At 39.7% G+C, this 24,921-nt stretch overlaps 1 protein-coding gene across 1 annotated transcript in view; it reads right to left on the bottom strand.

Annotated features, from left to right (window-relative positions):
* Positions 1-19,161, bottom strand: part of PROX1 (prospero homeobox 1) — a 53,230-nt gene extending 34,069 nt beyond the window's left edge. Inside the window, exons 1-3 of the mRNA XM_044672185.1 lie at positions 18,896-19,161; positions 8,803-10,591; positions 1,243-1,350 (exon numbers count right to left, since the gene is read on the bottom strand). Coding sequence (XP_044528120.1) covers positions 1,243-1,350; positions 8,803-10,524 — 1,830 coding nt within the window. The 5' untranslated portion in view covers positions 10,525-10,591; positions 18,896-19,161. The remainder of the gene's footprint in view (positions 1-1,242; positions 1,351-8,802; positions 10,592-18,895) is intronic.
* Between the last annotated feature and the right edge of the window lie 5,760 nt (positions 19,162-24,921).

Here is a 24,921-nt window from a genome sequence, read left to right as displayed (position 1 = left end):
CAACGGCCCGGGGACCGCCGGGGAAAGGGGAAAATAAAAGGCTGAAGTTGATACACATTCGAAAAACAAACAGAAGGGAAAAGAGAACTTCTTAGAAATAAACGGCAGCGAAGGAAGCTGAAACGAGTTTGGCCCCCAGAACCGGGCCAGAAAAGAAGTTGGGCACTAAGTTTCAAAACAACTTAGCGGAGGAGAGGGGGAGGGGCCCAGGCAGAGAGCAGTCCATTTTGGCAATTCGTGGAGTTCTCGTTGGGGAAAATGAGGATCTGTACACATCGTTCGGGATGGGGGCTGGAAGGGGGGTGGGCTAAGAGGAAAAGAACAGCCCTAACAAACTATTCTAAGCTAATGTAATGTTTATCAAGTTACTTGGATAATGATAGCATGTGTGCCATTATCATCATCAAAATCCAATCTATGTTTTAAAAAGTTACAGATGATTGACACAACATCAAGTTGCTGCAAACAATTACTTAACACACGAACACACACATGCGCGTGCACACACACACACACACACAGAACCAGGAGGGCCCTAATATTCTGTAGAATGAGGGAGGCTGCAGCTGTATGCAGACAGCTTTCATATCCTCATTTGAATAATGTGTCCTGGATCTGTCACTTTATTCATGCTCCTTATGCTCAGTGTACTCGACATCAACAACAAATTAAGTTGTAAATAAGAGACAATCATCACTTTTGTTTTTAAGCAGCTACTGCTGCACAGAGAATTTCAATGTACGGTTCCTTTCTGACAGGGGAAAAAAAAAAAGATGCTCGAGTTTGCTTACATAAGCACAAATATGGGGAAAACCAACAGAAATGAAAACAATTAGAAACACTTTACAGTTGCTGAGGGGGGGAAATAGTCTCTAAAGCACATCATAGACTACCAGCTGAAATTTCCTCTGAGAACATACTTAAATATATAAGAAACCAGAGGCTGGATCTCCCAAATGGCACTGCAAACTTACTTCACTTCTTGACAACAGACCCTCAGTCATGAAATACAAGGTCCATCCTTCCCTGGCACACCTCTGCGCAGAAGGACAAGGGCATTCTATTCCATTATAACACAGGTGTCTTTATTAATGAACTTATTCCACATTCATCTCCATTAACTTTCAAGGGGTAAAAAAAAGTACCATCACATACATAGATAAGTGATTACAAAGCAAAGGGGGGTAGGGTTGGGGGGCAATGAGACGGGGACCTGAAAAAACATTTTTAAATTGTGCGTACCTTCACATCTGAGAAGTAGGTCTTCAGCATGTTGGAGCTGGGATAGCGAGTATAAAAGAACATGAGCTTTGCTTTTTTCAAGTGATTAGGTGACAGTCCTTCCTGCATGTAGGATTCAAGTAGTTAAGGAAAACATCTCAATAAGCAGTAACAACAACTACCATTACCCGGAGAGACCTGAGACCTAGAAAGGGGAGGCAAGTGCCAGGCCCAGGGCATCGCATCCATAGCTAATTTGTTGCTGTGCCCAGAGGAACATTACTTGTGTAAAAATCACTAAATAGAAAGGACTTAAATATGGAATATTGTCCTTTTCCTGGCAAAAATACATCTCTTCCATTTTCAGGTTTTCGTGCTGGATGTATGTTCACTTGTTGCTACGGAGACAAATGGACCCACATGTGCTTTACAAACTCTCATCCCAAGATTTCTTTTCCCTCCTTTTTAGTAATTATAATTCCTTTTTTCTTCCAAATGCTATAGAGTTCATAGTCAATTATTATATTACTGTACACAAAAACACAAAACGCCTTATTTTGAACATTTTGCCTTTTAATGCTAATCTAAGTATCTTGAGTCACCTTGTTCCTATCATATTATTGCATGGTCTTAACTGCTCACTTTTCGATGACAGCCAAAATTCGAAAGAGAGGGAGGCATTGACGTAGGAAGAAGCAGCAGCAACGAAATAGAAAAGTCCAGCTCTTGTTTAAAGGGAGAACAAACCAAGCGACCAACCAAACAACAACAACAACATAAAACCTTGCCATTTCCTGTCCGTAGTGGTTAACTCCTCTAAGAGTGACAGAGTATTGGGGGCTAGCAAATCAATACATGTGGGTGAGCAGATCAATAAATGGCCATTTACCCTAAATAAGGCGGCCTATTTATCTGGAAACATCATTACCTTTTAGATCCATAAACAGCAGCAACTAAAACAGTTCCCAAGAGAATGTGAGGCTAACCATAACAATCTAGGCTTCCTGAGTCTCCCCCAGATTCTTGGCACTCTTCAGCGAGCTCTGTGTTAGGATGGCTTTGGTCACATCTGTGCCGCAGGCTGGCCCTGCCATTTCCTCAGCAAATTAATGGCTTTATAATTTATCAGAAATGAAGATGCACGTGGAGAAAATCAATGTGGTCCCCCACAAGGTCAATTAAGGGTCCTTCCTAGAAGCTTCTCTAAGGATTGTCTCTAAAAGGAAAGTCTGGGGGGGGGTGGAAACAAAACAAAAAAATAAAATATAAAATACAAAACACAAAACAAAAACAAAAACAAAAGCCCACACACAACCTTTTTTCTAACACTCAACCAAAATTTCACACCTTGTAAAGAAAGGTCAAACCAGTTTCTTCATATTCGGAAGCAGGAAAAGCCTGTTCCAATGACCTTCACTAAATGTACAATATTACCAGTCTTGGAAGGAAAATTCTAAAAGTTACTAATTCCAGCAACTAACTGAGGACTTCTAATCAAATTAATATTGATAAGCTCTCAACTATTTATAAGTGGGCATTTAACAGCATTTTTTTTGAGGCAATTTGAATGAGTTTTAGCATTGTCTTGGCTATCTTATTTTTTTTTAACTCAGAAAAGATTTTACATAGGAAAAAAATACTAGGGAGATTTCCTAGCTCCTGAACTAAAAAGAGCCCACAAATGTTTAACTTTGTGTCAGTAACCTGAAAAAGCAGTTCAATCTAAACTTTTTGTTGTTTGAGATACTTAATGATTACAAAGGAAATAATTTATGACTGACATACTTCTTGTGCCAAGGAAAGAGCTAAGAGAACCTCAATGGCTACCTCCATTAGACTGATAGAGAGACCTAAAAGAGCCCCGCACTCTCTTCAGTGCCATCTGTCAAAATGGGTAAGTGAAATAACAGTTGCAAGCTGTCACCTATTGCTTAGTGATAAGAGTTTTAGGCAAGTCAAAACTTCTACGGATATAGACCTTAGATCTCTGAATTCTTATCTTTCCTTTCATAAAACTAACCAAAAATTTACCCTGCACATTTGACAGGGTTTTGTGTTTGTGTTTCTGTGTGTATATGTGTTCCAAACGATTTAATTTAGAATATGTGCAAAAGAGATAACATTCTGCTATGTGAATCAAGTGAGTTAATATTTTCATTTAAATTTTCTGGTGCTCTTACTAAAGGAAAAAGCATTTTGATCCTCTTTGTGTTCAAATTAAAAAAAAAAAAAACGAAAAAAAAAACACAATAGCAATCTGGTTCTAATCCCAATACAGGAGCTAGATCTTTCATTAAAAGGCATACCATGTTTCAGTCTCTCAAAGTCAACTTTTGGTTAAAAATGTTTCCTGCTAGCAATACTTGGAATTGCTCAGTTGAAATCTGGCCTGGAATAAATCTTTATCTCTTGCTCATTGTGTTATTGGGATTAAATTGCCATGAAAGATGTGTTTCTAATAAACTATTAAAAATAGCTAATGAAACATTTAAAAACCCACAGTGGGATAATCCATGTTTTTTTTTTAAAATAAAATAAAATTGAACTGACCAATTGGTTAATTTCCCTTTTAAGTGCTTGTGCTGAAAAGCAAGTGTTCTTCCAAGAAAGCACTGGCTGTTTCCAGGATACTTACACACGCACAATGAGTCATGATGGAATAGATTCAGTAAACATACAGCTGTACTGAACACGAGCTAAGCTCCATTCAAGGCCAGGAAAGAAAATGAGCACAAATAAATATTAAGGAGGTAAAGGGGGGTGGGGGGGATGGAACGCAAACAAGATCTGTCCCGGCAGCTCATGTGGCTTTGCCTCAATTCTCTCAGCCATAGCTTTGTGAAGACAGATGACATTCAATTCTATGTGTAATGCAAAATAGACAATAACTGCTGAAACTTGAGACAGCTGCCAGGTGTAAAAAAAAAGGGGGGGTAAAGAAAAGATGATAAATCCATAAATTAATGAAAGACATCTGCTCGGGAACATAAAAGATCAGAGAAACAGTGTAGTGCAGCTGAACCTAAAGCAGTGTTCAAACAACCTGAGAATCTGAGTGTTGTCTATTTACCAAGTACAATATAACCTTACCTAAACAACGGCAGTAAAAAGGCTCATGGAAGAATGATGGGCACAGAAGTGTGGGGTGGAGAGGGTTGGAGGAAGAAGCCGCACAAGTTGCCATTTTTACCAGTCCAATACTGGTTTGGGGTTCGAGGAATTATTCATTTGCAGTTCTCAGCAAATGGATTGAGCCTCCTTAAACAAAAAGCTTCTTAATAAAAATAGTCACTTAAAAAGAATTTTCCCCTTCTTCTGATTTTATGTCTCCTAATAAGTTTTCTCCCTAAGCCACCTAGAGACTCAGGTAGCACAAACTATTTCACAGAATTTTAGTATAATCAGTAAATCAAGGGACCACCTCAGGACAGAAGTTTTACTTAATGGGCAGAGTTTTAGAAATCTTGAATTTTGCTTGTCCAGACTTATGAGAGGGGAAAATCAAGCAACAGCAGCAACAACAAAAAAGCCCTTGGTTTTTGCATATTAAAAAAAACCACAGTTTCTACTTACTCTAAAGGAGAGATGTTAGGCTATTTTAAAATATGAACTATTATGTATGGCTTAAGGTTTCAGAGCAAAACTTATGTGAATTGATATTTGTGGCCAGATTTCTGAGTTTTACTTTAATTCTAATTTCAAACACCTAGATACCTTTTTTCTTTTGTATAGACTATTCATCTAAACACCCCTAGAAAAGTTAAGGAGGGGGGGGAGAAATTGTCCATCGTGGATAATGTCTTCACCTGTATAAAGGCCTAGAATGACACTTGTGCTTTAATTGGCTGCATGCAAATGACAGGGGCCTAAAAAAGGCTATTTTTCTTGAGATGCAAAGAGGATGCATGACAAGGAACATCGAGGAGAAAAACAACTGGCTGTCTGTTTCTTTTAGAATTTGAATAAAACTTAATATTTGATTAAATAGATTCATTTGCAAAGATTCAGAATACATTCTGTATAGCCAAGACATAAAACGCTTTTGGTACAGGTGCATCTTATGGTCTAGTTTGACCACACTTATACACATTAACTACTTCCTTTCTAAATTAACTGGACGGGATAACAATGTAATATCATTTTGCATATAACCTGCATATATATATGTATTTAAGTTCAATATTCTAATGAGTCTTCAAGGTCTAAACCTGGTTTTTATTTTGATAGTCCTATGTTCTTAACCTGGCTAGTTTACAGAAGGGAACAGATGTTGTTCTTTGAAGTGAGGAAATAATTGTTCTTTAAGAAATGAATTCTCTACTTGTATGCAGTGACTTGATCTGAAAATCATAAAACAATGAAAAATACTACCCCCTCCATTTCCACTCAATTCTATTTGTCTTTTCCAAGGATTAGTTCTACTGTATATAGCCAAATGGGCTAGATTAACTAGAACCTTGAGGTAACTCATCACTCCAATGAACAAGGATTTTTAGCAAATAGACTAAAAAGTCCATCTATCTAATATCAGATTTTAACTTAGATGTTCAGATTGATTAGTGAGGGAGCTTAGAGTATGGCTCAAAGATAGGAACAGGAGGAAAAAGAGGAGTGGCGTGTAGGACTCCCACAAGAACACTTCATCTCTCAGTTGGCTTCAGGAGGGCTTGGGCAATTAAAAGGAATGTGTGTCTCTCAAAGCACTCAAATGAGGAAAAAGGTTAAAATGGGTGAGGCAGAAGGAGGGAGAGGAGATAATAGAACATAGAAGAAAGATTTAAAAGTTGGAAAATTAAATTTGTGAAGGCAATAGAAAGTACCAGAAATATTCATAATAATAGACATTATTCCTGGTATTAAAGGGACCAACATTTTATGTGAAATGAGGGCTTCTTTCCCTCCCTTGAATTTCAGCAGAATCTCACTATTGGCAGGAGTGAGAGAGGGTGACTCTTGTCTTAAGAGAGGGCAGTTAAAATTTGCTTTAATTCCTACAAAAAGATAAAAAAGGGGGGGCTTCTCTTAACCTAAGCCCTCAAATTTCATTTCCCATTAAAGGGATTTAGATATTTTGTCTGTCAGAAGACTAAGCCAATGCCTAAGGCTATTTTGAAATTTTTCTAGGAAGATGAACCTACCTCCCTCCCCCCAAAGCCCCAACAAAACAGGTAAGGAGAGCTGGAGTACATAGAAATTCTTGTTTAAAAACACAACTAGCATTTCAAATGCTGAGAATCTAGTAAGGAGACTCAGGACATAAGGAACTGACTTCCATGCTTCACTCTATTGTTGATCTGTTGCCTAAGAATAGGCAAATCTCTCAGCTTCTACTTTGAAAATTGAATACCCACCATCACTGTCACCCACTTCAAATGACTGCTGAGAGAATCAATGCCAGGGTAAACCAGCACTTCAAGAAGCTTGGTTGAATTCACTTTCTCAAGGGAAAGAGAAGGCATGTAAATCTCTGGAGTCTCTTAGCTCATTCCCAAAAATATTAACTATGTAACCAGGTACATTTGCTGGTGAATTCCTGGCTAGCCAGCTACTTTTTGAGAGGTCTTTTTGAGAGAGAAGGGAGGGAACCGAGTCAGAAATTTAGAGCTGAAGTTCTCTATCTAGATCTCCAAAGCAATAGTCATTTAGAAATTTTCTTAATTAGAATCACAGAATTTTAAGATTTGGAAGGGACCTCAGAGACATCCAGTCTAACCCATAACTAATCAAAATTTTTCTTCACCATATATCCCACAAATGGTAGTGGTCATCTAGCTTTTATTTAAAGAATGCTGATGAAAGGGTCTCTCTCTCTCTCTCTCTCTCTCTCTCTCTCTCTCTCTCTCTCTCTCTCTCTCTCTCTCTCTCTCTCTCTCTCTCTCTCTCTCTCCTTTCCCCCATCTCTCCCTCCCTCCCTCTCTCTTTCTCTCTCTGTTGCTCTGTTGCTCCCCCCTACCCACCTCAACTATGAAGTGATTCCATTCATAATGACCCAAAGAAGTTACATGCCTATACATCTGACACAATCTGTCAATGAAGGGAAATCATCTCTATTATTGCCATGAATATTGAAGGGTAGCTCTGGGTCTCCCTGGCAGCATGGCCTTCATTAACTAGGAAAACAAATGAACTACCTGAACTCAGACTTTTCACTTACGGGGCAGCCTCTAGAGTGGGTTTAGATACCAAAATGTCAATCTCTAGTCATAATGACTATTGCCCAAAGTCCTCAATTTAGTCCTGGACAAATTAATTACTAAATGTTATACCCATCTGGTAATTTCTTATATAAAGGAAAATCTCAATCTGTCACAAATACTGCAAATGGGAGTACAGAAATATTAAAGATAATACCAACCCCACCCATGTCAAGTACCACTGAATACATAAACATCCAAGATTTTAGGAAATTTCCTAAACAAAGACCACTGTATTGAAGGATAAAAGTCTATTAAAAATTGTTGAAGTTCAGGACATGACCAGCTAGAAATCAGTCTGGCATTTCTGACATGAAAGTCTGATTTGGAGCTTGAAATACTTATAAAAAGGCAATTTTCCTTTAAGTCTAATAAACACTCCTTTAAGCCTAGTATTGAGTTTTATATTTAATTGTACTTTCTTGCTTTCCAAAATAATTTGCTTGTGTATGTAAGGACAAAAGATTGCTGTATATGGCTGAACAGAGGTTAATCATGCATAGCAGACAGCTGCAGAGGGCCCAAAGAACAGATCTTTGGGTCAATGAGGCAACCCTTAGGCAGTTGAATAAATTGGTATCTGTATCATATCTATCTATACACATATATGTATAATATGTATAGCCACAAACATATAATTTACACATATATGAATATATTTATCACCACTTTTAAAAATAGAAGTGAAAACCTTCTCTTCCTTCCATCCTAATCTTATACTAACAATTATTTTCTTTGTGATACTTAATTGAATTATTAGTTGAATGGACTGGGAGTTTCTGAAAGTTTTGAATAATTTTAGAAAGGGAATGGTAAAGGACTTTCAGAAACCCACAAATTAAGTTCCATAATTCCTCCATTTAAAAGCTCTTTCTGTCTCCCATCATGTTTGAAACTAATGTTTAAAAGGGAAACTTAAAAAAACCAAACTCTAAATTCCCTATGGAAACAGAAGAGGAACATTAGAAAACTATCGAGGGATATATATCATATATGTGATATATGATATGATATATACATGCATATATATGTGATATATTATATATGCATGCATATATATACATACATATAAATAAATAAATAAACAAATAAATAAATGAATATGTGTGTGTATATATTATATATTATATATATATCCTAAATACAGGGTAGAATTTAACTCCCATCTTTCCCAAGAAGCAAAGATTTGGTAGTAGTTCTAAACTTGCATGTTATCAGAAAGGTAACATATATTTAGGAAAAAATGTTGAGAATGTCGACTTGATTTCCCTTTCACACTGAGACAATAAAAATCCACATTAAAAATGTAAGGTCAGACCAATCTACATGGTTTTCTAAACTTAAACCTTTTCAGAAAACGCTATATGATGGGAAAATAAAAGGATATTGCACTTCCGGAAAAAGGTGAAATATCAGACATATCTTGGAGATCACCACACTCAGATTTTATGAGAGATAAGGAGAGACCTTCAGCTGTGCTGGGCGGATGTGCTGGTGAACAAGGGTGGTGGTTCATGTGATGGGATGACATCTTGGTCCTCAGACTTGCTGTCTCCCTAGTTAAGTCTAAGGATTCTGGGGAGGCTCTGTCTTTCCCAGGAAAGGAGGCAGAGGGAGCACCTAATGGATTCTGAAATGGGTAGGCCATCAATGGGAGAGGGAAAGGATGGCGGAAAGAAGAGGTGGTGAAGCCTGTGGTGGTGGAAAGTGGAGACTGGTGCAGAGACTGATGGTGGCCACCAGCCGGTGGGCCAGAGGCAGATTGGTCAGACGAGTTTTTGCGAACAACTAGGGGCAGTGCTTCTGTTTGGTCTGTGGAGCTTGGCATCTGCATGGTGCCAAAGGTGTCCAGGGGGTTTGGAATGATGACATCACCAAAGCACTGTAGGCGCTGGTTGGCGGTGTGGAAGTTATGGTTTTCCCCATTGACTGCAAATCTTGCCTGAGGGATCTGAAGAGGTGGGAAGACCTGAGGAAGCTGGCGGGAGGGTTTGGATGAAAAGACTTTCACCACAGTGTCCACCACTTGTGACATGGCAGTATTCAGTTCCTGTTTTAAGGTCTCGGCCAAGTGCTTGCCTTCTGAATGTAAAGAGTTTGGCCCCTGGTCTCTCTCTTTATTGCCCTCTCTTTTCGGCTTGTTTTCAGCTATCTCTTGCTCCCTAATTAGGGCCCTGGCCCGGTCAATAAACTGCCCTGGGTCCAACTCACACATCTCGTTATCTGACCTTCCCACCGAGTCCTGGGCCCTCACGTCCAGGATTTCTGAATGCATGCTGTCTTCAGACAGGTTACCATCTTCATCATTTTCAGAATCAGTGCTGTCATAGATTTGGTAGAACTTTTCCTGCAGCTGGCGCAGCTGTTTCTGCATGTCCTCCAGCTGCTGTTTCAGCTGTCGGCGCTCCTCTCGCTTCTGTTCTTTTCGAGCTGAAACCAGCTGCTGGAAACTCTGCTGCTGCTGTTGAGGCAGCTTTTGCTTGCGTTTGTTTTCTCGGTAACTTTCTCGGGGACTTACAGACTGCGGAGCCATCTCTCTCTCATTTTCATTGCCCCTTAATGCCACACTAGGGGAATGGCTCATACCCCGAATTATATTCTCAACCCGGGCGCGTTTAGCTCTCAGGTGCTCATCACATAACCGATCCATATCAAACTGGCTCATAGTAGGCCTGCCAAAAGGGGAAAGACACTCTGGGGGGCTGTCTCTTGAAGAGTTGCTGCATATATCCTCCTGATGTACTTCTGAGCCTGTACTGGAGAGACCGCTGGCTTGGAAACTGGGCTCTGTGCCACCATTTTTGTTCATGTTATTTTTCAACAGCTGGGAAATTATGGTTGCTCCTGGAAAAGGCATCATGGCATCTTCATACGAGTTCGCCCTCTTCAGCAGCTTGCGGAGTACATTTGACTTTTCCCCATCTGCATGCTGCACCACTGAATACTCAACATCCTGCTCGGAACCTTGGGGATTCATGGCACTAAAAAACGTTGCTCTTGCCTTAGCAAAAAATGCAGATGCTGTCCCTACCGTCCTTTTCACTCCAATGTCAACTCTTCTTCTCTTGGTTTGCCTGCTTAAGAGGGCTGTGCTGTCATGGTCAGGCATCACTGGACTGTTATTGTGCCATCTTCAAAAGCTCGTCAGCTGGGCACAGCTCAAGAATCCCGGGACCCTGGCCAACAGAACAAAAGGACTGATGAATCATTTTCTTTAAATTTCTCCAAATTTCCTGACCTCAATCCTGAATAAAATGCAAAATGCATAGGCTCTGGGATTTATGGCACATTACAATTATTGCAATTTATTATGCACTCTGCTTGAAATGAAACATTTTTAAATATTTCTGCTCCACTGGTTTAAGATGGATTAAGATTTAAAAAAAAAAAGGCAAAAACTGCTTAAGCACCAGTAATATGATTCTCTTGCACAAATGCCTAAAATGATACTGTTTATCTTCAGAAGAAAGAGTAGATTATAAGAACACGGCCTCTGACCAAAAAAATTTTTTTTTAAATTAAATTTGGGGCATTGGGTAACATTACAAAAGAAGATGAAAGTGGTCTTTCCTTAATATGTAACACAAAATCAAAAATCTCTAAAAAATTTGGATTAAATTTCAGTTTCTCCCTAAAATTTGTTGTGGTTTTAATGCTAGAGGAGAAAAATCTTGTCAAATCAGTGTAGAAAGTTGGCACATCCCCTTTCACTTTACTGGGTAGGATTTTTTTAATGGCTTAAAATTACTCTGTTTGACTCATGTATAGGAAGGGAGAATCCTAAAAACTAAATGACCAATTTAACACTGAAATAAAAATGGAAAGAATACTTTTATATATCTATTTGTTTAGCATAGGTATTTGGACCAATGATAATCAGCCAAAAATATAGTCAGTGATATTATACCCTAATATTAGTTATGTTAATATTATGAACTGTGTCCTTTTTATGAATTAATTTCTATCAAAGTTAGTTCCACTGGAAAGGATATTCTTTAGATCATTTTAAGATATATTTAAAAAATGGAAATATAGAACAATACATTTGTAGCATAAATAAGAATAACATTTTTAGCACTAGTCTTCTTTCAGAATCTGCTCCAAAAATTATGCCTTGAATCCCCCAAACAGGCTTTTTACATACAAATTTTTTGTTAAACAGATTCTTATTTCCTGTGCCAGGCTAAAAAAGAGAGAGAGAGAGAGAGCCTGAAAGAAAATCTAGAAAGATGAAAGAAAAATCACAGCATCAATCAAATGTGTGAAAAGGAAAGTACCTTCTCTTAATATGAACTCTCATTGTTTCCCAGAAACACAGTATAAAGAGAGAACATACTTCTTTGCATTTTATAAAAGACTCAACATAATTTGGGACTTATTAACCAATGATACTAGACTCAAATTTCATATAAACTATTAGATATCACATCCTTTTGGTTACAATTAACACTATACTAAGAAAATGAAAATATTTTTCATGCTGCATTTATCTAATATTAAACTTCACATTTGCTTAACAGAGCACATCTTCACAATAACAGGGTATATTGCCAAAGGCAGCATGCAGGCTTTTTGGAACAGCTCCCATCTCTTTCGGTTCACCTGTAAAAACATCTACGTGCTCCCTAGGATTGCATCTGTGGCTAGTTTTAAAGAATGACTATCCATGCAAATAGGCATAATTTCAGCATGAAATAACCTGTAAAAATCAAGAAAATGTTCAATGCTTAGATAGTAACAATGTGCAAAGCGTCAAAGTTCCTCCTGCCGTCTTTGCCCACGGTGTTTGGATGGGCTAAAAAGCAATTTCAGAAATTCTCTTTTAGATTGTTATGAAAGAAATACTATGCTTGCTTACATTTCAAACTCTTTGCACTCAAGAGGACAAAATGGAACCTCTGAATTAAGATTGGAAAACTTAATACTTTGCTCCAAAAGCAATACTGAATGTTGTAGACATATAGAAATTATTAATGAAACCAGTTAGCCACAGAAAACCAGAAGCAAATTGCAAGCCCTTTGGAGACACACCATAGATGCATTTAACTTAGGCCTGGAAGATTAGAATATAATTGACAGGTAACCAAAAGATCTAAAAGCATATATATATATATATATATATATATATATATATATAGTGAGAGAGACATATGTGAGATATATAGTGAGAGACAATGAATATCAACACATGATCATCAAAACTATACCGGCGATCACAGGAAGATATGAGAAATTTGGGGGAAGGGGAAAGAGGTGAAAGGTAGAACTTTCTTTTCACATTAACTTTCCAAAGATCAAGACCCTTGACAGTTTTTAACATTTACCTTTTTCTTTGTTCAAATACTTGGAGTTCACCTCCATCTGTAAAACTCATAAAAATGCACTGGTTCCCAATCAAAAACCTTTTGCATACTTTCTGTGTCTTGTCCTTTGCTTCTACTTACCTCAACACCTAACTGGAATTCCTTTTTAGCTAGTCCTTGTCATAGAGACAGCATCTCTGAGACAGTGGCTCAGGAAATTGCATACTGCTATGAGAAAGAGCATAAGGTCATCCTCAGGCATCCTTCCTTTCCAGCTGCCATTTTCTTTTCATGTCAACTGCACTTCCTCTCATCTAACCCAGGTATCAACAGCTGTATCCCAGCATCTCTTATGTGCCAAGAGGAGGTGGATTCTTCCTAAGTTTCTGGGTTGTGACAGTGCTCTGTCTGTCTGTCTTTCTCTTTCATCCTTGCCATAGGATGAGTGCCAATTAAACATTTTTCTTCAGGCAACAAATACTGCAATAATCTAAGGACTCTCCTAAATCTATTCAGCTAAAAGGATTTTTGGAAATTCTGTTTCAACCTGTCATCATTTTCAGACCTAATATTGACAAATTTCTAGCATGGATTTTTGAAGCACTGATACATATATTAAGAAAATTAGGGCACATTGGGCTCCATGTCTTTCTGTACATTGACATTTTAGAATTCATTTCTAACCAAATATATAGAGAAAAATCATATGCAAACTGATTCAAAGAGAATGTAACATTTGTTCTACTGATCCCAGAGTAAGTGTTTGAATGATAAACTCATGAAGGTAAGGCCAGATGATGTGATTCTAGCCATGAACCTTCTATTTCTTTAGCACTGTTCCATAATTCATAAATGTATGAGAAGAAAGCTACCACATCAGGATTCTCTTCTAAATGATCTATAAACTAATTTTATATATGTGTGCATATACACATGTAATGCTTCCACAATTCATATTTCAAAAATTTTTAGAGTCATTTGAACGATTATTAACCTATGGTCAAACCCTCTCAGTTGAGAGCATCTGAAAACTTTTCACAATATCTATACTAAACATAGACAGATAGCGTTATTTGTGCAGGCTACTGATTTTCATTTTAGATTAATTTTAATATTTCTACTTAGCATAAATTGTAATGAATATATGTTTTTACAAAAGGGTAAATGTTTTTATCACAAGAATACAGAAAAACAGCATGAAAGTCTGAGCTAAGATAGATTAGTGACTAGCTATCTACATTTTCCTCCTAAATATTACTTTATTTATTATTAAAATGCACGTGTTTTTTTGTTAAGCAGTTATTTCGCTATCCCTATTGGCATGCAAAAACTTCAAATAGCCTGTGATTTGAAAACTGTCATAGAACAGGAGTGCAGGCATATCAGATCTATACAGAAAAAGCCTAGATAAGGTCAAATAAGGAATGAACAGCTTCAAAAGATTCTTTAGCAAAATTTAAAGTGTCCTGTCAATTTGGCATAATCTTTAGGAAAACCAAGGTTCAAAGGCTAACAATGAAGACTATTTAGTAAGAAATTCCAGGGAAACATTAGTATATTCATTTATTAATGGAATGTTCTCTGCTTTTACAAAAGAAGAGATTACTTTTACTGTAGCTATATTTGCAAAGCAAGACTAACTGAGCTTAGGGGATTCTCTAGATGGTTTAAGCAAAATAATTTGTTATGGGGGAGAGAAGGAAGAAGGGGTTTTTATTTTACTGAATTATTTAGATTAGCTGTCTCTACTGATCAAATTACTTGAATAAATTGTTCAACTCTCCACTTGACTTCATTTGAGTAGATATAGCCTTTGGATGAGAGTCTGACTTAGGTCAATGTGGTTATGAAATCGAAATAGAATGTCATTAATAGAGAACATTTTAATTGATCTAGCAATGCATAAATCTGAAGGGAAAAATCAGGTGAACTAAGTGTCCAAAAATCACTTAGCTGTCCCCAGTAGTACTGAAAAGTGACAAGTTCAATTCTTCTAATTAGCAACTTTTTCTTTGCGGTAGCTTCTCCTTCCTATTAGTGGCAAAAAATGCTCTGACATTTACTTTCAGGAACCCATTACCCCCCAATTACTATTTCAATTAGTTATGATTGTATTGCCAATAGTGCCTATCATAGTAACAGAGTTCTGAAGTAATGACTACTTCGTTATTAAGATTCTTCCACATCATCAAAAATTCCTTAAATTTTTCACCTGTGAAAAATGCCTGATTTTAGGTTTACGATAAAAGCAATGTCATCCATCCTTTAAGAATAAGTATGATGGCTATGCTGAGTACCAAAGACTTACAGGTAAGCATTTTCACATTCATTTTCAAATGAGTAATTCACCCAACTATCAAATAAGATAATAATAAATCCAAAAAGGAAAAACCCCATAAATTTCTCTTCTTTGTAGAGTATCTAAATAATCATTAAGTTATTTGCAACCTATACTCCATAATATCCCATGAAGCCTTTTAACTCACTAGGCAATAAGGTTCATAAACTTCCTAGCCTATATTACCTTTCCAATTTAGGTATTAAGTCAGAATCCTGAGAGCAAATATCAATCATAACCAACTTTTACATTATTAAAAATGAGTAACCTTCTTATAATGTACCTTGTGAAACCCGAATCTTAAAATGATCAATACCATCAGTTACATATATACTACAGTCCTAGAGTTTTACTGAGGAATTAGTGAGAAGAGGGTACATTAGTCTCTTAAATAACTAAAGAGTAAGCCTAAGTATATATAGACTAAGGCAGAACATACTTTAAGATTTCAAGTATTGCTTAGAGAAGGAAGATGTTGGGAAAGAGCAGAAGTGTGAACAAAGATTATATTAGATATGGCTGCACCATATTATTTTAGAATATTGTGATTAAGCTTAACAGAACAATGCAAGGTAGACTCACAAACTTACAGATAAGCTTCTACCACAGGCAAACTTTGTTAAAAATAAAACAAATGAACCTGGCCATAAATAAAATTTTAGACATGTGAAAACTTCAAAAACAACTAGGGAAAAGGTTATGAAAACTCAGATGTATGTATGTAAGCCTAAAGGATAAATGCCACATGCAATTCCATCCTCATGGAAACAATAACAAAACAAAATTTAAAAAAAATCCACCCACCTAACTTACTACCATGCAATTCATCTTATTTAAAGAAGGATACAATCCATGTGAAAAAAGAAATGAGCTAGTTTCTAAGACTTCATGCTGTTAGTTAGAAGGGATAAGTTTCCACTGTCTTTTCTCCCTCAACTCTTCAATATTTTTCACTGGAATTTAATCTGGCCATTTATTTAGAACAATTCTATTCTGTACACACATGTACATATTGGATACATCAACACCCTTTTCCGAATCTTTTTCTTTTGCTTCTTTCCATACAACAACTATCCAATTTCATAATACCAAGAAGTTTTTTTGAGATACTCTTTACCATTAACAGACTATATATCTCATTAAAGAAGAATGCAAATTCACAGAGCTTATACTTGAGGTTTTCTTCCACAGGTAAAGCAGTGTCTGGGGCATCCATTCTGACTCATGCCTGATGTAATGTCAGTCACATCCTACTTTCTAGAAGGTAGCATTTTATAATTATCCACCTTCTCTTTCTTTTAACTATGCACCCTTTCATTAAATTATGAATATATATATATACAGACTTATTCCTTATTCTTTCTGGACAGGTATAAGGCATACTACAATGATAAACTTTAACAGTGCCAGAGGGATTTGGTTTTGGTGTTATCTCTGGGGTATGTGTGCACACACACGCAGGCACGCACACACACACACATTCACACATTCACACACTCACACACACATCTCTATGGCTTTAAACAAAATTTTAAAAAGTACTATCTGCTTTCCCTCTTGCCTTTTCTCTTGATAAGCCAAATGCAAACCTGGGAGGATAAACATAAGTGAAACAGAACACAGGCAAGGGAAGGAACAGGCAATGACTGCCCTTCCACCTGCTGCCCAAAGTATTTGTGTGTGGGGGTGGGGGTGGGGAGGGGGTGGCTGTGCCTGCCTGGAAGACAGGAGTCTAAGAAGAGTCCAGGCAAGGGGCTGCCAAAGACCTCTTAAAAAATATCACATGGCAGTTTCAAAACCCACCAGCAGCTTAATTATTCTCGGCCTGAACAATCCTATCAACCAGGACACTCATAAATTCTTAAACCTCGACAACCCTTAAGCACTGTGGTTTGGGTCTGCATAGAGAGAGACAAACACAGGGGAACTTGCACCTGTCTTTCTTGACACAACACACCTGTCTAGCCTTGCCCATGCGCACTTTGTTAACAGACCTCATAGTTAGATAAAGGAAATATAAAGAGAGATATCATTTAAAAGACAGGAGGTGGCTGGAGAAGAGGAGAATGGGCATAAAAGAAGGGGCATCTCTCTCTTTTACAGTAAGAGAAGGATCCTTGCCAATGCTTTTTCATTTTCTTTGCTCAAAGGGAGACAAACCACACACACACACACACACACACACACACACACACACACACACACAAATAAATATTCTTGGAAAAATACAAACAAGCAGGTGAGTCCTCAGCTTTCCCTGGGGCTAAGGGTGCAGGGTTGCCAAGAATGCCAGTTTCACACCCCAACCTGTCTCCTTGAGTTATTTTAAACTCTTCCCCCATCCCTCTAGCCTCCCCTCCCCTTAGTCCAGATTTCAGTCTGTCTCTGTGCCTTTCTCCTAAATGCTCACTCTCAGCTTCAGCTCTGGGAGAATCTGGATAAGGAAAGAGACTGTGGTGGGAAAGATTGTCCACAGGAGCTTGAAATAGCTATCAAAAAAAATCACCCTTTCCCCCCAACCTTCACTTTCAACTGGAGCAGTAAATAACCTGCTGGCTCATCCAAATGCATAGAAGGTAGAGGGAAAAGCTCAAAAAGCACTTCAAGGATTATCTCCCCCTACCCACCACCTCTACACACATTTTTAAGATCTTTCTTCCGATTCTCAGTCCAGGAAAATAGCAGATTTCTCTTTCCCTCTTTTATTTCCCCTAGCTATCCATCTCATCTTTGTGCACTCCTCCCTTCCCAGCCCTCCTAACTAGGCTGAGAGAGGGCAAACTCTAGGTACCATTTCCATTGGACGCTGGTTCTTCCTAAACATCAGAAACTGACAAGAGTAACTGGGGAGGGGGAGGGGAGTCCTTTGGCTCTGGAATCAGCCACCCAAGAACATTCGCTTCCCCAACTCTGGCCCCTAAAACTCTTTTTCTCCATCACCAGTTCTCAAACCTGCCCACTCTAACATGCGACGACACCCCTCAAATCAAGAAGTCTTACCCCCTAAACTTGACTCAGCAACTCCATCCAGCTGATTCAAACGCACAGTATTGTCATTGAATCCATTTCTAAATTTCTGGAATACGGGCTTCATTTTATTTTATTTTTTGTCCGTGACAATGTCTTTGAAAAAAAAGTAATAATGTCCCATCTTTCCCTACCCCCCCGCCCCTACGCTGGGGTTAAAAAAGGAGCAGGGAAAGGTATGCAAATGACAAGCAAATTGGAGAGAGAAGAATGGCAGCTATAATAAACAAGACAAAGAGAAAGGACACGGGGACCAGACTAGGAGTTTGGGGAGGGGGGGGGCGGGAAAAGAGAGAGGAAGCGGTTTGGAGAAAAGGAGCAGTTCAGAGTAACAATCCCCACCTTGAATTTCTCTCCTAAGAAGGGGGATGGGGTGTAGAGAAGAAAAAGAAGAAAGCTTCCCCATAAGCCTCAAAAAACAGTAAACAAAAGGTGACAAGATCAAGAGACAAGAAACAGCAATATCGACCTCCCATCCTCTCCAGCCACCACCACCATCAAGAGAAAAAAATTGTAAAAACGCACACACACACACACACACACACACACACACACGCACAACCAAATCACTTACTCTTTAGGAACTGGGAAGACTAGAGTGATGAGTCCCACTGAGGCTCCTGGTTAGAAATCATTAGGGTTTATTTTATTATGATTCATTTAAATAATTGCATTTTCTCCTGGAAGAAAAATTTACATGGATATGAGTAATATAAGTCCTTTTTTCCCTTTCTCATTCAAGAAAAAAGCCATTATAAGTGCTTTTTTTTTTTTAAAGGAGGGGGACGTAGGAGGGGTAAGAAGATACTTACTCAGTGCAAAAAGCGATGGAACTGAGCCTCTCTCTCTCTTTCTCTCTCTCTCTCTTTTTGTTTTTTGTTTTTGTTTTTGTTTTTTTGCCGGTGGAAAGAGAGTGGAAAATACACACGCGCGCACACACACACGCTGATGTCTTGCTGCTGCTGATATTGTAATTTGACAAGGGAGGGTGAATGTGTGTGCGAGAGGAAGAGTAGGAGTGAGTGAAAGAGAGAGAAAGAGAAGAGAGAGAGGAGCGAACGAGAAGGGGAGGAGAGGAGAAGAGGGGAGAGGAGAAGAGGGAAGAGGAGAAGGGAGAAGAGAAGAGCGAAGAACGACAGCGAGAGAAGAGGGAGGGAGACAGACCCAGGGAGAGCTCTTTTGCGCCGCTCTGCTTTGCCTGGCTGCAATGGTGTATAATTTCAGAGCGCTCACACAGCTGAGCTTCGCTCCACAAGATTTACTTTAAGACACAGCTGAAGGAAACAGGAAGACTGCACGTCACAGTCTGACTGACGTACCCAGACTCAGCACCCAATCGGGAGGCGCCTTCGGATTCAAGGGGGGATAGCGAGGCAAGAGAACTTGGGAGGAAAAAAAAAATAAAAGGGGTGGGGGAGATGTGAAAAAGAGGAGGAGAGAGGGACACCCCCCCACACCAGCCCTCGCCGCCTTCCACCCCTCCTCCATCCCTCCGAGCACTCTCTCTCCCCTCCCCCTCCTCCCCCTAGACTCTCTCTCACACACAGAGTCCCCCGTCCCTTCCTCTGTTGCAAGGAAGGATCCTTGATCACCACCACATCGGGGGCTTCGGGGAAGCAAGCCGTTTGCGAGTTGATGCAAAACGAGCTGATGAGTGCGAGCAGCTCCCTCTTAGACTTTGTCTTCTTGGACTCTTTTCTTCTTCTTCGCTGAACTGATGGAGCCCCCAGAGAGGCCAATCGCTCCTCAGATTTGGGGAAAGAAGGCACAGAGAAGTAGATCGGAAGAGTAGGGTGTTGCAGGGAACTGGAATGGGAGGATGGGGAGGGAGAAGGGAGGGGGGAATCCACCCAAACTATCCCATTTACTAAGTAATCATGTGAAGTACATGAGAATGTCAGTTTTGCTTCTCTTCTCTTCTCTTCTCTTCTCTTCTCTTCTCTTCTCTTCTCTTCTCTTCTCTTCTCTTCTCTTCTCTTCTCTTCTCTTCTCTTTTCTCTCTTCTCTCCTCTTCTCTCCTCTCCTCTTTTCTCTCCTCTCCTCTCCTCTCCTCTCCTCTCCTCTCCTCTCCTCTTCGTCCTCTTCTCTCGGACGTGGGATGATATGCAGGTAGATTTGGTGGGGAAAAAAAATGTTCGACGTTTCACACTTCCCCAAAAGCAATGAATGTCGTGGGAAAAATAAAAATTGCCCAAGTTCCAGGCAATTGCCCTACAATTCTTGGGAGAAGTAGATGCACTTGACCACCTCTGAGAGCATCATCTTCACTTTTATATTCAGCAGTCTTCTTAAAAGACTTCAGAATTACCCAATAATTTCCTTGCATTCCACAAGCAATAACTTAGTTTGCTTCCATGTAAAATGAGGGGAATCTACCTAAATGATCTTTTAGTTTTCTCCTAGCTCCGGCACTTTATGTCCTAGGGTGATGGAAAGAAGATAGATCACTGCACTTATGACCAACTTGGACATACTTTTGATGAGCCTGGATAGCAAAATGGGAAGCTCTTTAGGAAAGTGGCTTCATCTTCTTAAATCTGAGGCATCAAAACTATACCTAAAGAAAACTTTTCAATTTGACATTATTGAGAGACGCCGAGACAGAGACAGAGAAGCTCAGAGATAAAGAAACATAAATATGCAAAAGATAGAGAATATGCACTTGAAAGGAATCGTTAGGGCTTGAAAGATACAAATATGAAAGAAGAGTATCATTGGGTTAAAGTTACTGTTCTACCTTTCAAGAGAGAATAAAAAAAATTTTTTAAATAAAGCCATTGAGTTTATGTGTGAAGACTTGGAAAGATTGAGAAGTCGAAAACAATTCATACCTTGCCTATTAAATACCGATTGAACTACACTCCGTTTTTTGTTTATTGTTTTTTTTTTTTTTGGTCGATTGGAGAGGATCCGCATTTTTTTCTCCGCAAGAGAACTCGGAATTTAATCAGATCAAAGGTTGTGATCATTCTTTGCACCTCAACTATTATGGCAGATTTATGAAGTGTGTTAATAGTAAACAGCCAGAACACCACCAACCACCACAGCAGCCCCTCCCGAACACACACACACACACACACACACACACATGAGCACACGCCCCTTTTCTTGGACGCTTTTAATTTCAGCCACAGAACCGTCAAACTGTGAGAAGGAGGATATTAAAGTTCTCTTTTAAAAAAATAACGATGATAACTCGTCCAAGTCAAGCACCGCAGGAAACTTTCTGGCACAGAATTAAAACATTGGAGAGGAGAAGAAAAATTAAACCGGCCAGGTTAAATCTCTTCGGCAAAGATTAAAAAAAAAAAAAAAAAAAAAAAAAAAAGATCCCGGGGAAAGTCAGCCTACATAGTACTCCAGCCCTTACCCTGGGGACACACACACACAACACACACACAACACACAAAACATACACACACCCCTCCAGTGTTCTGTTATTTTAACAATTTAGTTGGGGTGGGAGAATCTAGATTTTGGAGTAGAAAGACTCGTCAAAATTCCCATCAGATACAGTGACTTAATAATGCCCTTATCAAGTATTTTCGAGAAAATCTGGTGTGTTTGGGAGAAATTTGGATCCCAGTGTATAGTATACTCTTCATTCGTTTCTCTTTCTTCCTTTCTTCCTTCCTTTCTTCCTTCCTTTCTTCCTTCCTCCCTCCCTTCCTCTTTCTTTCTTTTCCTTCCTTCCTTCCTTCCTTCCTTCCTTCCTTCCTTCCTTCCTTCCTTCCTTCCTTCCTTCCTTCCTTTCTTTCTTTCTTTCTTTCTTTCTTTCTTTCTTTCTTTCTTTCTTGGCGTTAAGAATCACAGATTCTAAATGGAAGCGAATGCCAGCTCCCAAGGAAATTGGTAGGAGTCAGGGAGACGTGCCCTCTACACCTTAAAGCCATCTGCCCAGTCTGGCATTTGAAACAACAGGGCGAGGAAGGGGGAGGGGGAGGAGTAGGGGAGACAAGCTCCCCCAGAGGATTAAGACGTGGACTTTTCTTCGGAAACAAATTAGTTGAACTTTAGCCTAAAAGTTCATTTCTATTGTTCTGAACTCAGATGCAAACTACACACAACACAACACAACACACACACACACACACACACTCATTCATACACTCACCCTAAGGAACTGTCTGAGGAAAAAGTTCCTGAGGCCGTCTCTATTCCTTTACGAGATTCAGTGGAAGGTGCAACTTTGGAGGGGCTTGTGTTAAGGGGTCTGAGATGTGATTTTGTTCTCTCCCTCTTCTTTCCGGCTGCTCCTGGTTTTCCACTCTGCTCCTAGTCACTCCTTCTATACCTCCCTACTGCTCCCCTGCGCTGTTTGCTGTACTCTGAGTCTTCCTCAGTTCTATAGTCTGCCTTAGCTGCTCAAAAGCGGGCTTAACTGAAATAAGAACGCAACCAACTGCAAGAGTGAGAGACACCGAAAGCAAGCTCTGAGCCTGCCACCTCTGTTAGGAAGATTTCGCTTGTGGAATCCTAGTGCCCTGTCCCTTACTATAGAAAATACATGTACCACTTAAAATCTTTCTCTTTTCAAACTGGGTCACCATTTCTTGCTTTCTTACTGTTCTTGTTTCTAAAAGAAGCAACGCACAAGGCCCTTGTCTCTCCAATCTGATATGATTCTCCCATCTGTTTTCTTCATAGGAAGGGGTCCCGTAAGCCTGCAGACAAGACTAGCTAGGAATTATCTTTGAAAACAAGCAGCTATTGGTTTAACATGTCACCCTCCTTCCAATTCCAAGAATTTTAAAGTTTATAAAAGTTGCGAAGCTTCTTCTATTACAAATTTAAGGAGCCTTTGCTGTTGATGAATTTATTTATTTACCTTTAGTTACAAGTGTTACTTTGGCCTGTAGGTTAAATAAATGAACTTCGCCTTAGCGTTTCCATCGTGGAGTGAATTTTTTCCCTCTCGTTTCTGTGCTTTGGACTGAATGGGTGAGGAAGCAACTCCATCATTTAAAACATCAATTACTACCAAACTTCATAAAATCCCAACCTGGCTTTATTCCTGCTGGGGACCGCGATCTGATCTCGTTACCAGAACAAGAGGCATCGGTGTGGATTTCAGGAGACAACCTCTAATGATCTTGATAGACGCACCAGCGCACACAGGCTCTCGGACTGGTACACACACACACACACACACACACACACACACACTCACACACACACACACACACACACACACGGAAAGAGCAAGGAAGAAAAGCCAACCCTTAGGGCTAGCGCCTGGCCCCGTACTGAGTCACAGACTGTCTATCTCCCAGGGAGTTCTAATTCACTGATGCCCCGAGGAAAAGCCAAATCTATAACCTGAATTGGTTCCGAAAAAAAAAAAAAAAAGAACAGAAAGGGGGAAAAAGTGAAATGCCACAAGATCAGTAGCAAGTAGCAGCTGCGGAGATTCTCTCTTGGGAACCCCACAGCTTATGAGCCTCCAGAGTAATGTTTGTTTAACCAACAGCTTTCAAAGTAAACAGAAGCGAATCACTTCATAGAACTTGAAGTACAAACCTTAGAAGGGTTTCCGGGCCTTGGGGGATAGTAGTGGCGTTTGTTTGTGGGAAAGAAGGTCTCCCGAAAAAAAAAAAAAAAAAAAAAAAGGAGACGTTCCTCTCCTGGCACGCTCCCTCTTATCTCTCACCTTGAGCAGGCCCTAGAAGAATCCCAACCAAATTCAGCCAAGGAACACAACACCAACTTCGAACTTGATTAAAATCCTCTCGGGGCCACCTCTCCCAATTCTCCCTCCTCCAACCACATACTTGGAAGGATCACCTTTCTTTTAATATTTTACAATAGCGTCCCCCTCCCCCAACACACACACACACGGGGGGCGGGGTAGGAAGACATAACAAGAGGGAAATTCCCTGTCCGGGATGCTTATGGAAGACGGTCTGAAGTGGATCTTTTCCACGCCAACCCCGGTTTTGCCTCAGGCATCAAACTTTCCAGTACCAAGATATTAACAGATGGTGGTAAGCACATGGTGAGATGTTACTTACATAATCCAGCCATTTCGCTTGGGCCTTAGAGAGCGAATGGGATTCACCAGATAGCGGCGCATTTTGAAGGGTGTTTGCTGCGCTACCCCTCCCTTACCCCGCCAACCACCACCTTTATCTACCCTCTTTCCATCTCTAAGTGGTCCAGGATGAGAAAGGGGGGCTCCATTTGAAGGGAGAAAAAACACTCGTACTTAAAGCTTTAAGTCACCACGCAGAGAAGAAGCTGGAAGCTCATTCGAGGGGTGGGGCTAGGTGGTATGGAGAGTGGGGGGAGGAAGTGGAGGAATTGGATACCGAGAAGGAAGTGCTTGCCTCTTTTCACCCCAGGGTCCCTACTTCATTGAAAACGGTGAGATTTACTCGGCCCCTAGTCCCTAGTCTTCCCTAGCATGCAAATTAGCATGTCATTAGGTCTCCTTGAAGGCCAGGAGAAGAGAGGATGGTGGCCTAGGAGGACGAGGGAAGAGGGATCAAAAGCGCTTGGGGGCGAGGGGGTACGGATAGCGAAATAAAAGATCAGAAAAGGCCCTGAGATACCGGTAGGCCTATTTGGCTTTGGTCTTAAAAAAAAAAAATCTTAAACAACTTTGTCTTTACTGTTGAGCCAGCGGCTCACTAGACCAAGTATTCTGTCTTTGTGCAGTGTAACACCTCTGACCAAAATAGTGCCTTCCTTGAGCTCAGTCTAAAGCTTTGGGGGCCGACTAGGAAATGAATGAGCTTCCATTCTAGCTTGGCAGCTGTAAGGAGAGTTTTCTTCCATTCTTTCCCTACCCCCCTTCTAGCCCCCCACCCTTATCTTGTCCCGTGGGTATGCGTTGCTC

The sequence above is a fragment of the Gracilinanus agilis genome, chromosome 4 (assembly GCF_016433145.1).
Source record: "Gracilinanus agilis isolate LMUSP501 chromosome 4, AgileGrace, whole genome shotgun sequence".
In the NCBI taxonomy this organism is placed as follows: Eukaryota; Metazoa; Chordata; class Mammalia; order Didelphimorphia; family Didelphidae; genus Gracilinanus; species Gracilinanus agilis.
Note: the sequence above shows the minus strand (reverse complement) of the source record. Positions and strands in the feature narration are given on the sequence as shown.